Below are 14,408 nucleotides of genomic sequence, written 5' to 3' on the forward strand. Positions count from 1 at the left end.
AGGCCGTTTTTGGCCTCCCCAGGCTCCTAGAAAGCCTCTGGAGCCTGAGGAGGGCTAGAAATGGGCCTACTGGGCCCACTGTGCTATCGCATGCCAAAAGCAGGGGAAGCGCAGAGTGGCATGCATGCGCAGGGGGTGAAGCACATTGAATTATGGGCGTGGGCACGCACATTGTGACCCCCCCTGGCGCTGCCCCCTCTTTTGGCATGCAACAGCAAAAAGGTTAGCCATCTCTGATCTAGGGTGACTGTCCACCTTTACCTGAAGGACGGATTAAAAGGTATCCCAAATAGTCCCTGTACCACAACATCTGGTTAGCTAACCACAGATGGCATATCATTTCCTTAGCGGTTGCATATCAAGAAAAAAAATTTATCATTGAAGGGTGCATATTGGGGATAGAGACAAGGTGCCAAGCCCTCAAAGATGAACAGCACTTAGAGCAGCTGAATTTCAGCCTTATAGCATTGATATCACTGCACTCAGATTGCTGATTAGGGTTTGCTACAGGCAGCAGCAAGTGGATATACATTCTTCTGGGAAGGGAAAGCAAAGAGAGACAACAGAACTCACAGAGTAGGTTTTGCAATCAAAACCCCGGCTGAAGAATGTCTCTACTCTATCCACTGGAATAAATGAACGTACAGGTAAGTCCTTGACTTAAAACACTTCACTTAGTGACCATTCAAAGTTACAATGGCACTGAAAAAAGTGATTTATGACTGTTCTTCAGAGTGAAGACCTTCGAAGCATCTCCATAGTAATACGATCAAAATTCAGATGCTTGGCACCTGGCTCATACTTATGACCGCTGTTGTCCCCCCCCCAAGGTCATGTGATCACCTTTCGCAACCTTCCGACAAGCAAAATCAATGGGCAAGCCAGATTCACATAACAACTGGGTTATTAACTTATCAACTGCAGTGATTCATGTAACAATTATGGCAAGAAAGGCCGTAAAATGGGACAAAACCAATGTCTCACTTAACAACAGAAATTTTGGGCTCAGTTGTGGATGTAAATTGAGGATTATCTGTATTGTGAAGTTCCGCTTTCTTCTCAGAAAGTTCCAGTATATCACCATTGTCAGTGGTCTATACACCAAGTCTCATGGGTCCAGATGAAGACGAAGATTTCTACGAGGGCCTGGACCAGATTATTCAAACAACTCCAACAACAACAAACTCATTAATTTGGATAAGTTCAATGCTAGAATGGAGACCGACATTGACAATTAGGATGGAGTTCTTGGGAGGCATGGGGTGGGAAAACTAAACAGCAATGGCTTGCTGCTTCTGAGCAAGTGTACCAAGCACAATCTGTGCATTGCTAACATATGTTCAGACTTGCAAACAAGTGCAAAACAACCCCAGGTCCATGTATCACCACCTACTTGACCATGTCACAGTATGTCAGCATGTCCTTAAAGACATCACTTAGCCCATGCATTGTGCTGAGTACTGGACATATCACAGGCTGATCTGGTCAGTCTTCAACCTGTGCACATAGTCCCACTACGCCATAAGGAACCAAGTGCTGTCAGAACATCATTCAACATCAGCAGATTGCCAGATCCAGGCCACATCTAAAGTTTTCAAGTTGTATTTAATGAAAAACTCTCTGGCAATCTACCACTTGTAAGGCCTGTTCTAAAAAGTGGATGCAGTTTAAAGATGTCATCACCCAGACTGCATCAACTGTACTCAGAGAAGAGATATTTATCTTCTACAACTCATGCACTGATAATCTGGACTATTGCAATATATTCATATTCATAAATGTATCAGGAATTGCAACTGGTCCAGAATGCATCTCTGCCGGAGTGGTATCTCTTTAAGGCCCTAAATTATTTCTATGTTCAAAAAGCCCCATTTGTCTTCCAAGCCCAATTCAAAGTGTTCACAATGGTGTATGAATCCATTCATGACTTAGGCACAAAAATAAGTTGGCTTCCTTTTGCCCTGTCATATCTACACTCATGAATGGTGTACCTCTTTCTGGTCCTATTGTAGATAATATTTGACCAAAAGGACCCTTTCTGTTTTGTTCCATGGTAGAGTCTCTATTATGGAACAAACTGCCACTCAAGTTGAAATAAGTCCTTTCCTCGTCAGCAGTTTTTTGAAGGAACTTAAAACATTTATTTAACCAAGCCTTTTGGCTTAACACTGTTATGTTTTACATCTAATACGCTCTTAATAGTGTTTTAACTGATATTTTATTCTATCTTTGTAAGTCATGCAGAGCACTGGAAGTACAAAAAAATATTAAACAAACAAGTAGCTTAACACTACACATCTCCAACTGTAAATGTTTGTCTATATTTTAGTGACAGTTCTCTCTCTCTGTGTGTGTCTCTGTGTGTGTGTGTATACATGCACACACATATACAAATAAACTTTAATTAGGATATTTGATGTAATTGAGTGCATTTTTATAGAAATGAGAATGGTAAAAACGTCACAAGATGAAAAGCACCGATCTCCCTATGAAAAGCATTAACAGGATATTAAATGAAAATAAAAGCAATAAATAAAAGCATTTTCTCAAAACATGTGATTGTATTCAAAATTTATTTTTAAACAAAACAAGACAATCTTAAATAAACATGGTATTCTTAACATGTTGACAGACAATTCTAGATTAAGCATTTAAACTGTTGCTCTGTTCTGTCATAGTGCCCTCCTACAATATTTTTAAGGGTTTTTTTTTCAAAATCAACCCAGATTTCTTATACAAGAAATTAAGTTGTTTATTAAGGTGAAGCATCAGTTTCCTTTAAATCATAAAGGTTTCACTAATGCACGCATACACACACACACATTCGTACTTCTCTTACATAGTTCTTCATAGGTCTCTCTCACACACATATGTGCACACACATACACACATTGAAGTCTGTCCAGCCTTTTTGGTTTTTGTATTACACTGCACATGGTGATCAGCATCAAGCCAAGTCAGCTAAGCTTCACTTTAACAGTGCAATGGATGGCGTCAACCAAACTTCATAGATCAAACAGAAATATATCAACATCATAAGCAAAATTAAGCTAGGTATCAGTGATAACAACAAACATGATAAAAACACAACTGGAATGGCTCATAACCAGACTAGTTTGCAATATGCAACCCTCCTCAGGAAGCAGCTCTTCCTGATTCACGTGTAAAGAATGAAACATGCATTAAAAGCCTTTGTTCAAGGGAAAAGATGCCCTTCAAAACAATTTCTGTAATGTCATAAGGCAAACAAAGCTCTGGGGAATGTTTCATAGGATTTGTCTGCACACAAAAATGTGCGTGCTTAAACACGCACTCTATTACTTTACACTGTGTGTATTCCAGACAATTAAATGCACTGGCTCAGTGAACTGGAAAAACATCCAATTCCATAAATACTCATAATTATTGCTAAAATGCTACAAATTATGCTCTTTATCACAGAAGTGTCACAACCTAGGACTTAAAGCTGTCTGACTGGCAATGCATTTTGCAAATGTCCTTTATGGTGATAACATGCCATGCCCACATTTTTTTGGGGGGGGGGTGGGGAAGGTGGGGAGAAGCAACATAAATACAAATACAAAAGAAAACAAAAGGCTTAATGCAGTGCCCCTCTCAATTTGCTTTGTGATCAAAGTCACATTTAAACAAGTCCAGTTCACCATGTTAAGAGCAATCCAATAATGGTGGGAGAACAAACGGGAATTAAAAGGGGTGGGGGTGGGGGAGAGAGAAACAGCATGCATTTACAAAGTGGTTATTATCTAGTCTTTTTTCTTTTAGCAATTACAGCTTGAATACAAAAACCCAATTGAAAGACCAGATTAATAGAAGGAAAAATTCCAAAAGAAGATCCAGTTGATAATTAAAGCTTACAAGTTCAAATCAGTAACAGCAAATTCACTTTGCCTTTTAATATACTGACATCTATTGCAATTTGATACTTAAGGATGACTAGTGTAGACAGAAAGATGCCCACTTTAAAAAAAAGATAATAAATACCTGCTTCATGAAGTTACATTCTTAAGAAGACAGTAAGAAAATAGGTCATATGTGAAATGTTTCTGAAATGCATCCCCTCTCCCCATAACTATCAAATGTTTACTTACAGAGAAACAAAAACACCCCTTTAAAAAAGTAGAATGGGAATGGAGAAGATTAGCTAGGCTAATTACAGCACAGTGATTAAAATGGTTCGAGACAGAACCAGTTAGAGTTGGCCAAAAGATGCCCCCCATTGACGCACTAATTCTTCCCACATTCCACATCAAACTTCTGGCTCACTGCAGAGAGACCAAAATAATTTAATCTGTATATACCCAGACAGAGATACACATTTTGCTATTCCTAAAGCGAGTTACCTATTCATATTTGCTCTGCAGCAACTGCAAGAGGTAGGCATAGATCATCTAAAAAGCTTCTCTCCTTGTGCCCCACCACTTGTGCTTTCCAAAGCTAACCGCTCTTGTATTTACATTGTTAGCCTTTTAGTGGATGCAGTCCAATGACCAGAAGACCATTTGGGACAAACGTATAACTGTGCTTGGCATACATCCCACAGTTTTTTCAGTGGACCTATGCAGAATTTATTCCCAGTGGATTATGTCCTTTGATTAATAGAGAGTAGCTTTTGCTATACTGAAAGATGCTGTTTGTAGAACTTGCTGCAGAACATTCCTAAGAAAAATGAATCCTGGAACCAATCCTCTTGATTTGATTTTGTACATAAAAACAAGGTACCATTTGGCCAAGACTATAGATGTTTTTTTTTTTCACAGATGCAAGTGCCATGCAAAATAAATTAGAGAACAGATATGAAAACATACAGGTAATAAAACTATTGAAGGTAGATCTTTTAAAAGCATTTATATAAACATAATTTGTAATACTTTCTCTTTTCTCTTTTCTTGAAATACACAGTCACAAAGCTGTGGCTATACATCAAGGATCTCTTCTGCAGTGCCTCCACAGCGTAATCTGTAGCGTCCTGTCCTCCAGCTAATAGTAGGATCCCACAATGCTGAGAGGAAAATGTATATCGTCATGGATTCTCTGATGAACCATGCTACTGCATAGTCAAGTTTTGAAAAACACAAAGCACTGCCCTGGGGGATTATATGAACAGAAGTTCATAATTAGTAACAATTTCACCAACCAAATTAAACATTTACTTAATCAGCTTAAATTAAAAAAGATTACTATAAGAGGCAAAAAAAAAAAAAAGTAGCTTAGGGGCTACTTTTTAGCTATTATTTCTAATACTCCAGGCGAATCTGAAGCTCATATTTTTAAGAAACAACTATTCTAAACCAAGTTAATTAGGAACTAAAGGCTTTATTAGAATCTTTAATAAAAGTATGCATGACAACACTTTTAGTTTTATATAGACTAATTAGTATCCTGAAAACATTGCACAGATCATTCAACGTGGTGCTTTCACAAGAACTGCACTACATTCGTTGTGTAAAGAGGCCAAATACAGGTAGTCCTTGACTCATGACCACAATTGGGACCAAAATTTCCATTGCTAAGCAAGGCAGTTGTTAAGTGAGTCATGCCTGATTTTATTACCTTTTTGCCACAGTTGTTAAGCAAATCACTGCAGTTGTTAAGTGAATCTGGCTTCCTCTGTTGACTTTGCTTCTCAGAAACCAGCTTGAATGATTGCAAATGATGATTATGCTGGTTGCTAAGGGTCTGAGTTTTGATCATGTGACCAGGAGGATGTTGTGACTGTTAAGTGTGAGAACCAGTTGTAAGTCACTTTTTTTTAGTACCGCTGTAACTCTGAATAGTCACTAAACAAATGGTTGTAAGTCGAGGACTACCTGTAACTGCAGCCAAAAAGCACACTCCTTCTCCAAAGTCCTTTGGGTACATAAATGGATCACTAGAAGACAATTCTACTATACCAGCTTCATGTTATTGACTCGGAGGGACATGCTATAGTGTTAACAGTACAGTTAGTCCTCAACTTATGACCACAATTGAGCCCAAAATTTATGTTGATAAGTGAGAAATTTGTTAAGTGAGTTTTGCCCCATTTTATGATTTTTCTCACCACATTTTGTTCAGTAAATCACTGCAGTTCTTAAATTAGTAACATGGTTGTCAAATGAATCTGGTTTCCCCATTCACTTTGCTTGTCAGACAGTCACAAAAGGGGATCACATGATTCCCAGGCACTGCAACCATCATAAATGTGAGTCAGTTGTCAAGCATCCAAATGTAAATCATGTGACCAAGGGGATGCTGCAACGGTATGTGAAAAATGATCATAAATCACATTTTTCAGTGTCTTTGTAACTTTGAATGGTCACTAAATGAACTGTGGTTAAGTCAGACTACTTGTACATTCATAATTAACCATTATATGCTTAAATTCACCACCCAGATTTCAGACACCTAACCCCTCACTGTCAGCTTTTATGACATTCCTTCTCTGTCCCAGAGATTTTTTAACTCTCCATAATTTTTTGGGGGGTGGGGGGAAACAGACAACATAAGAAAGAAAAGGAATTAAGCAAAAACTTAGGTGTCTTCAACAGAAGATCTTTCCACTCAGATAACATCCCCATTGATTACAATCCAAATACCCTTCACATTAGATGCTATTACTCTTAATAACATAAATTATCCAATTTGTATATAGGACAGATTGCCAATTCCAATTTCTGGCTCATTTAATTCAAAAATGTTGGTAGATGTAGTTAAGAATATTTGTGAACCTCAATCTTTCATATCAACCAAATGGCTAAATGTTTCAAAATGTTCTATTGCATGAAACTGTGCTACTCACAACACAAAAATACATTAGTATTTTGCATCTTGCATAGTATTTATTCTGAGTTTACAAATACACTTAAAATGTTATAATAGTTTTAAAATATTCATGCAAAAAACCATGGTAATTAATTTACAAAAGAAACTCTACTATATCTGAGTCTCCATTCAGTAGAACCTACCTGGACAGCCCTGAGTTGAATGTAATCAAATATAAACCATGCCAAACAATGACACATAAAAAACACCATTATGTCCCATCTGAACATATGATGAACTGCCCATCCAATAATCAAACTCGCAACAAAGCATTCTGAGATTGGCTCACAGATTATTGTGGCTGGAAGCATGTTAATCCGTAGTTTGGCCCACCTATATTTAAGAAATAATAATAATAAAAAAATTAAACAGGGGAAAGTAATATTTATTACTGCATTCAGAAATTGATAAATGAAAGTTAAATTTAAAAGGCTTCTCCTGATCTGTGGGAAATCTGATATAAAATAGATTTTTTAAAGCTGGTATTTTTTTCCTTACTGAGCATCAAAGATAAGACTGCAATTTTATTTATTCTTACTTAGGAGTGGACTGTCAGAGGACACTACAGAATATTCTGGACCTCAGTGCTGTATTACAAGAATTGGAGTTAGAATAGCGCTGGATTAAAAAGCAAATGAGATTAGAATCCCTTAAAGAGTAACATTTTCAGGCTGACAACTAGTTAACTCATTTTACTTTATGGATTACACTATACTAACAGCCGGATTTTAACAGGTGCGAGCATTTTGATTAGATGAAAATAGATTGATGTAGATCTAATAAATGTTACCTCAGTAGACTTGAATTTGAGGAAAAAGAGGGGACCATAATAGTGACAGATCTATAAACAATAATTCATCTGCTAAAAATCTAACTCAAATCCTAACCCTACATCCTTCTCATCTACCTTGTTAGAACTAACACAAGCTAGAAATGAATCTGAAGTTAATTGTGATATCTAGCACATCAAACAAACAAATAGATTTCAGAATTAGCATCAAGGACAATCTGCTGAAATCAGACTTCTCTAGGACAAATACCACATCCAGGTACAATCAAAATCATTATGCAATGACTCGTACAAGATTGCTTTTTAAATGTTCAAAAACTAAAATGCATATGTAGTAAGAACCAACTTAGAACAGAGGAATCATTGCTTTGATGTAATTGTGTCAACCCCCCCCCCAAAAAAATCTGGCTGTTGCATTAGTAAGGACTAGTTTCATATGACATGACTTGAAAGCTAAACTCGAGTCTAGATATTAATTACAAAATCAAATAAAATAGAGAACATTTCAGAAAATTTGAAGTATTTATTAATACATGGCTGCCACAATTTTAATCATACAATATTAAAAAAAATAAAATCAGAATAAACTGCCAAAAATCCACAGTTGATGGGGGGGGGAGAATAAATAGAATTATATATTTTATTAGTTTTGAATGGAACTTCTTTGATATAAAACATACGCAAAATTAAAGGTGTCAATAAATGAGTTAATAAAAAGTCTTATGTTTTTTTACCTTATCATTCTGGACTGAAACTGTGAAATTGAATAAGAGCCAGAGTTTTGCATTGCAACTTGTGAAGCCATTTGAAATTTCCAACCTCTGGAAGAAGGAATATAACCAAGATAAATAATCTCATCGTTGAAGCATGTTGATTAGCTATTTTTTCTTTAAACATTGGAAAGGTAATCACTAATTGAATTTGCTTTTTAAATATTTCATAACTACTGTCACTGTGCTCTAGATTTGACCCTAAAAGCCATGCTATACAAACAAACTAGAATGGTTGTGTGTGTCTTAAATTTCTAATGCTCTCATACAAATCGAGCAGGGCAGCTCTAACAAAAAAACCAATAAATCCATAGGCACAGTTTAAATATTCCTTAAACACAAGTTTTCTGTTTAACATGTAATTTTTCTATATTTCACATAGTTTATATGTGAGTGGCCATATAAACTTGTTTACTGAATAAAATCAATAAATATAATCAAACTATATAGCCCTTGTGATAAAGCACAGGACCAGTATCATAATTCCTTATTTCTTCTAATCATCCTGTTAACTAGAAAAACCTAAATAAAGTTTCAGATTTCTTTGAAAAATAAATGAGACAAATTCCTCTCAAATGTAGGAGAGCTTTAGCTAGGTGCGGTAAATAATTATGTGAAAATAATATAGCTCTGTACAGAAAATAAATTATGATAGCTTGGCCTTAGTGTCAGAAAAAAAGGAACTTTCTATTTGCAACTTCATTTTGATGAAAAAAATCTAAATAAGATTGGAGAAGAACCAGTTTAATTGGTATAATTTCCCCTCTGGGAAGGAAACAATACATCTTTTGAAGGTTATAGAATAATTCATAAACAATTTCTGAGTTCGGAGGAGAACATCTAAATAATTCTCCAACATCTCTTACTGCAATTTTTAAAAATAGTTTATGCCAGAGGTCTCAAAATTGCATTTCAAGGGTAATCCTGCAATTTACTCATACACATACTGTCAAGAGACCAGGGTTAAATATAAGAAAAATATTTCTGTTTTGCAGTAATTTAATTTAATAAATTTATTTTTAATTGCATGCAGTTATATTTTTGAAATTTATTTACTCAAAACTTTGATATTAGTTTATGAAAAAGCTTTAGTGTTGCAGCCTTCAGACTAGCAAATGAGTGCTCAGGTAGCACCCATAACAATTTAAGTTTGAAATCCTTAGTTCATAGACTAGTTTACTGTTTTAATGTCATAGTGACATGGGTAAGTGATAATTTTTACTTTCTTTAAACCCTTAATAATGTGTTCTAGAACTCTACTGTACAAACAAGTAAAAACATGGCAGATTATGATAAACACTAAACGTGAACCGTTCCTGAGAACATTATCATCATACCTGTCAGCTATTGCTTTAGCCATAAAGTAATCTTCAGCAATATACTGTGCAAAAGCTATAAGTCCTCCAGCTTGGTCCAAAACATCTTTTCTCATCAAGCAAGACATCCCTGTTACACATTTAAAGCCAGTTATATGGGCAGAAATGTATGTCCTTGGATGGGAAGTACCAAAATATACCTTTAAAAAAAAAACATGCCTTGGTCATGGTTCTATAGTGTCCCTTATTATTATTACATTTAACACTCATCATAGATTTTGAAATATCTGCCTGCACAAATATACAGAGATAGGACAGTCTTGTAAAGATATGTAGTAAATGTTTGAGTTCCTTGGATTTTTCCAGCCATTTGTAACATCTTGCTCATCTTGATACAAAAGAACTTTCTCATTATACAATCATTCTTATTATTTGCTGTTTTCCCCCAAATAAGACATCCCCTGATAATAAGGCCAATTGAGTTTTTGAGTGCATGGCAATAAGGCCAAGCACTTATTTCAGGGTTCAAAAAAATATAAGACAGGGTCTTATTTTGGGCAAAACACGGGAAATGCAAATTGCAATCTCCAAATAAAGATTGCCATTGTTTCTGTATTGATCTGAATGTAGATTATCTTAAAACTGAAGTTCTTAAGAGTACTTCGTCACTACTTCTGTTAGTGAACATATATAAATGGATAAATGATTATTCATCTACCTATTTCATACGAATGAGCCCACAATGTAAAGCAGTTCTATGAATTTATCTACTGTACATTGCCACTTTTCAGTTTTTCTGTTCATCTAGAAAAGTTTTTTTCCCCTTGGTATTAGTTAAATGACTACAAGGACAACATAAGTACAATAGAAATTATGGGTACAGCAATAAAAGGGAAAAAAAACAGGAGAAAGAAAACCGGGATGCAATAAAGTAAAGAGTATTATAAATATTTTGCTTTAATACTATTTTTTTCTACTCAAATAACAATAAACTATATTTTTGTATTATATATGATGTTTCTACTTGAATTAAGAAACAAAAACGTGTGGCAGTAAGCACTATTCAATTCAGCATTAAGGAGTAAAGTTAACAAGCAAAAAAAAGACTGAAATTTTAAATCAAGAAAGCAATATATGCTCAGGAACTAACTACAAACAATTGATTCCTTTATTGTCAACATGCCATTGTATATGAATTAAGGCTGCTATATTTGCCACTTAGGAAACTATGAGTTCATACAATTCTTTATAAATATGTCAGTTCATCCAAATTTTAAAAATTGCTACCTCTCTGATTCTAGCAATGTATTAAAAATTCAAGAACTCCAAAGAAGTTATTAAATTCTGCAAGCAATGATCTCCTACAAAAATATAGGCTACAATGAATGAATCAGTAGAAGAAGGAGGGAATGCAAATAAGCCTTTTCACTCAAAGCTATTCATAAGCTCTATATGTAAAATGCTACATGTAAAAGTAGTAACCTTTTTGCATAATAAACTGTTAGCAAAGTACTGATAGTTAAGTACCACTATTCACAAATATCAGACTATCTAGAATAATCTTTTGAAGTTAATATATGAAGACATGGAACCAATTTTACTACAGTAACAAATATTTTTTGTAGTAAAATGTTTATATTTACTGATTCTTTTTTTCAGCTTTAAACTATTATAATTTACAAAAAATTAAGCCCACGAAACTGAGCAAACATAAATGAAAACTTACCTGTTCTAGAGTGGCAGCAAAGCCCTGTCTATCTGCTACATAAGGCAGGCCATGAACCAAACCCACTTTTTCAGTCATTTGATTGGCCATATCTGTTAGTGTATCTGGGTTAACTGAAAATAAGAACTATGGTTAACATCAATGGCTTAATGTTTTAAAAAGTTATTCTCAAGTTGTTAGGTTACTACCTCACAGTATGAAATCTTATTATCTAACAAAAAAAAAAAAAAACCCAATGTGATTTCCTAGTTCTGGCTGCTTCACTGAATTATAAAAGTGAGGGAGATTGATTTTTTGTTGCAGAGTCCTAATGTGGCTTGATAACTCAGTAATAATAGGAGTAATCAGAGTCTGGAAAATAAATACCATCCACCTAAGGTAGTTGCTATCCTGCAAATAGCAAATACAAGCATTGAAAGGGGGGAAAAAAACTATTGTGGGAGTTCCCCAATGACTTGCCTCCAAGACATCTTACTTGGAATATGAAAGAAATCCTGTTCCTGTTCTAGATACATAAATGGAAAGTTGGCATACATTATTAATATATTTATATCCTGCCTTTATTTTTGGATTGCTCAAACAGGTGTACATAATGCTCTTGCCTCCTATTTTTCTCAAAACAACCACCTTGTGATATGGATAGAGAAAGAGTGATTGTCCCAAGTATACCCAGCTGTCTTTCATGCCTAGGGTAGGATTAGAACTACCACTTTAACCTCTCCATCAAACTAGCTCTAGCTTCATTTTTATTGTTTAAGAATTACTTTCTTAGAAATAAAGCTGAAGCTACAAAGGTAGTTATTGTGCAATGACTTGCCTAGAAACATGCCAACCCTTCTAGGATAGACAGACAGACAGACATATTGTAGAGCTCAATTGGGAGACTACACAGGATAGCAAGAAGCAACCTCAACAGTTTGTCTGCTAATTAATACAATAGATATTTTTGAACAGTAATTGCCATGTTATTTTGAGAACAGGCATTCTTCTAAGCCCATAATAAGTAATATCACTATCCGCCTTTAATTCCTAATTCCTTATTATAGGATCAATTAATTATTTTATTTCATCATTTACAACATATAGTTTCAAAATCCCCATCACACTTTTTTACATTTCAATTTTATCTCAATTTCAGTTATTTTCATAATTGAACCAAATCACTTCATATTTCATCTGCTGTTCCATTTTACAATACACAATATACATCATTGTATTTACTTTTTACATTCACAGTTACTAATGTTAATACAGTTCCCTTAGATCTACTAATATATACCTTATTTCCCTTCCTCCTTTCCATTATTCTTCCCCTTTTAACCATTCTCTCTTGGTCTCTCCATAATTCTACTTCTTAATAATTTTCTCCTTTCATCCCATTCTCTTATCTTCTTTTTTTTTTCTTTTTATATTTATTATATCTTTTCTCCTGAATCCTTTCTCTAACTTTTGAGTCTATTGCTCGCCTAATTCGCTCCTCCATATGTTTCATGTTACCTTTGACTCTTACATCTTGTGCCTATGAGAATGACTATAACTCCATTTCCACAAAATTTGTAATGTTTTCTTGGCAGAATGCAATTTTATTACATGAATGAAACCATCAACATTTAATATTATAATGTTACTTATTTCAATAGCTTGCCGTCAGAAACCTTTCCAAAAGAACATTTTGTGGCGTTGAAAGAAATCACTTACCTCTAATGCCACTATCACAGATCCATATAAGATCGTATTTGGCAACTTCATATGCTGGCATCAGATTGTTGATCTTTGGATTTATTCCAACTTTTTTACCACCTTAAAAATAACATCTAAGTTGTTAGTCGTTACCACTATCAAGAAATAAATATTGAGCAAACTCTATATCTCTGAATTTATTCATTCATCCATACACTATACAGAGTTGCTTGAAAAAGTTAAGGTACCTCTATTCAAATGGCATGTTTCACTGTATCTACAAGAGAACAGAACCTGACACAGCCTCTACGATGGTCTAAAGTTAAACATGGTACCTTTCTGCAAATTTGACTGTATACTTCGTATTTATGTGCAGTTGTTTATAGGTTCAAAATCTGAAAATAATGAATATAGTAGATTCAGAAGTTTGGATGTCTTTTCAGTCAGTTGTTTGTAACATCTCATTTTGGAGAAATAATCTTCCAAATGTTTACAGTAGCTAGCTAAAAGACTTTCTGTTGTTGCTTTTAGATTTAGTCTTCTAGCTCAGAAATTTTCTTGTCTCCTAGCATGCATTGGATGCTTAAGATTTCTTCATAGATTTTAAATAATATTCAAAACTGGAGGCTTAAACTTTCCTGTAAGTACAACATGAAGATATGTTTTGGACTATTATTTTCTGAAATATCCAACTTTTTTCAGCTTTAGCTTTGTGAAGAAGTGAATGACTGTGGGATACCACAGAAGAATTGCTATCAATTCTTAGTATTTAGTCAAACCCACTCTTCCTTCTACCTACACAGTACTTCCTGTGATAGTAGCTATCACATAACCACTAAGCAAAACAAAGTCACCCCCATGCTTAGCGGTTGGCAAAGTTTTTCTGTTCTTCAAATGCTTTACTCCCCCGCCCCCCCAATTGTATCTTATATGGTTATCGCTGAACAATTCAAGTTTTGCTTCATCAGTCTAAAGCACTTTGTTCCAAAACATTTCAAATTAATCATGGTTTTCTTTTGCACACCGTGAATGAAATCAGAGATTTCATTTGCCAAGTCTCTCATGCAGATCACTGCAATCCTTTACTGTGAAGATGTGAACAAGTCCAGTCGCAGCTAAACTTGTCAGCAGCTCATCTGCAGTGGTCTGTGAGTTCTGTATTGCAGACCTATCCAGGTTTCATTTCTAACATCATTGCTTCTTAGTTTTCAAGACTGTGGTTTAACCTCAATCGTTCCATGTAACTTTCATTTCTTAACTTTTTTCATAACTGAAAATGCTAGTCCTTTTACAGTCTTACCCTG

At 34.9% G+C, this 14,408-nt stretch overlaps 1 protein-coding gene across 2 annotated transcripts in view; it reads right to left on the reverse strand.

Annotated features, from left to right (window-relative positions):
• Window positions 1-2,554: 2,554 nt before the first annotated feature.
• UGCG (UDP-glucose ceramide glucosyltransferase) overlaps window positions 2,555-14,408 on the reverse strand; it is a 50,645-nt gene continuing 38,791 nt past the window's right edge. For both annotated transcript variants that reach the window (XM_070938563.1, XM_070938564.1), the window contains 6 exons: window positions 13,123-13,224; window positions 11,425-11,537; window positions 9,720-9,898; window positions 8,347-8,433; window positions 6,966-7,155; window positions 2,555-5,105 (listed from right to left, as the gene is read on the reverse strand). In XM_070938563.1, the coding sequence (XP_070794664.1) occupies window positions 4,935-5,105; window positions 6,966-7,155; window positions 8,347-8,433; window positions 9,720-9,898; window positions 11,425-11,537; window positions 13,123-13,224 (842 nt within the window). In that variant the 3' untranslated portion in view covers window positions 2,555-4,934. The remainder of the gene's footprint in view (window positions 5,106-6,965; window positions 7,156-8,346; window positions 8,434-9,719; window positions 9,899-11,424; window positions 11,538-13,122; window positions 13,225-14,408) is intronic.

This window comes from Pituophis catenifer, unplaced genomic scaffold (assembly GCF_029215685.1).
Source record: "Pituophis catenifer annectens isolate HBS135680 unplaced genomic scaffold, rPitCat1.0.hap2 SCAF_2, whole genome shotgun sequence".
Lineage (NCBI taxonomy): Eukaryota > Metazoa > Chordata > Lepidosauria > Squamata > Colubridae > Pituophis > Pituophis catenifer.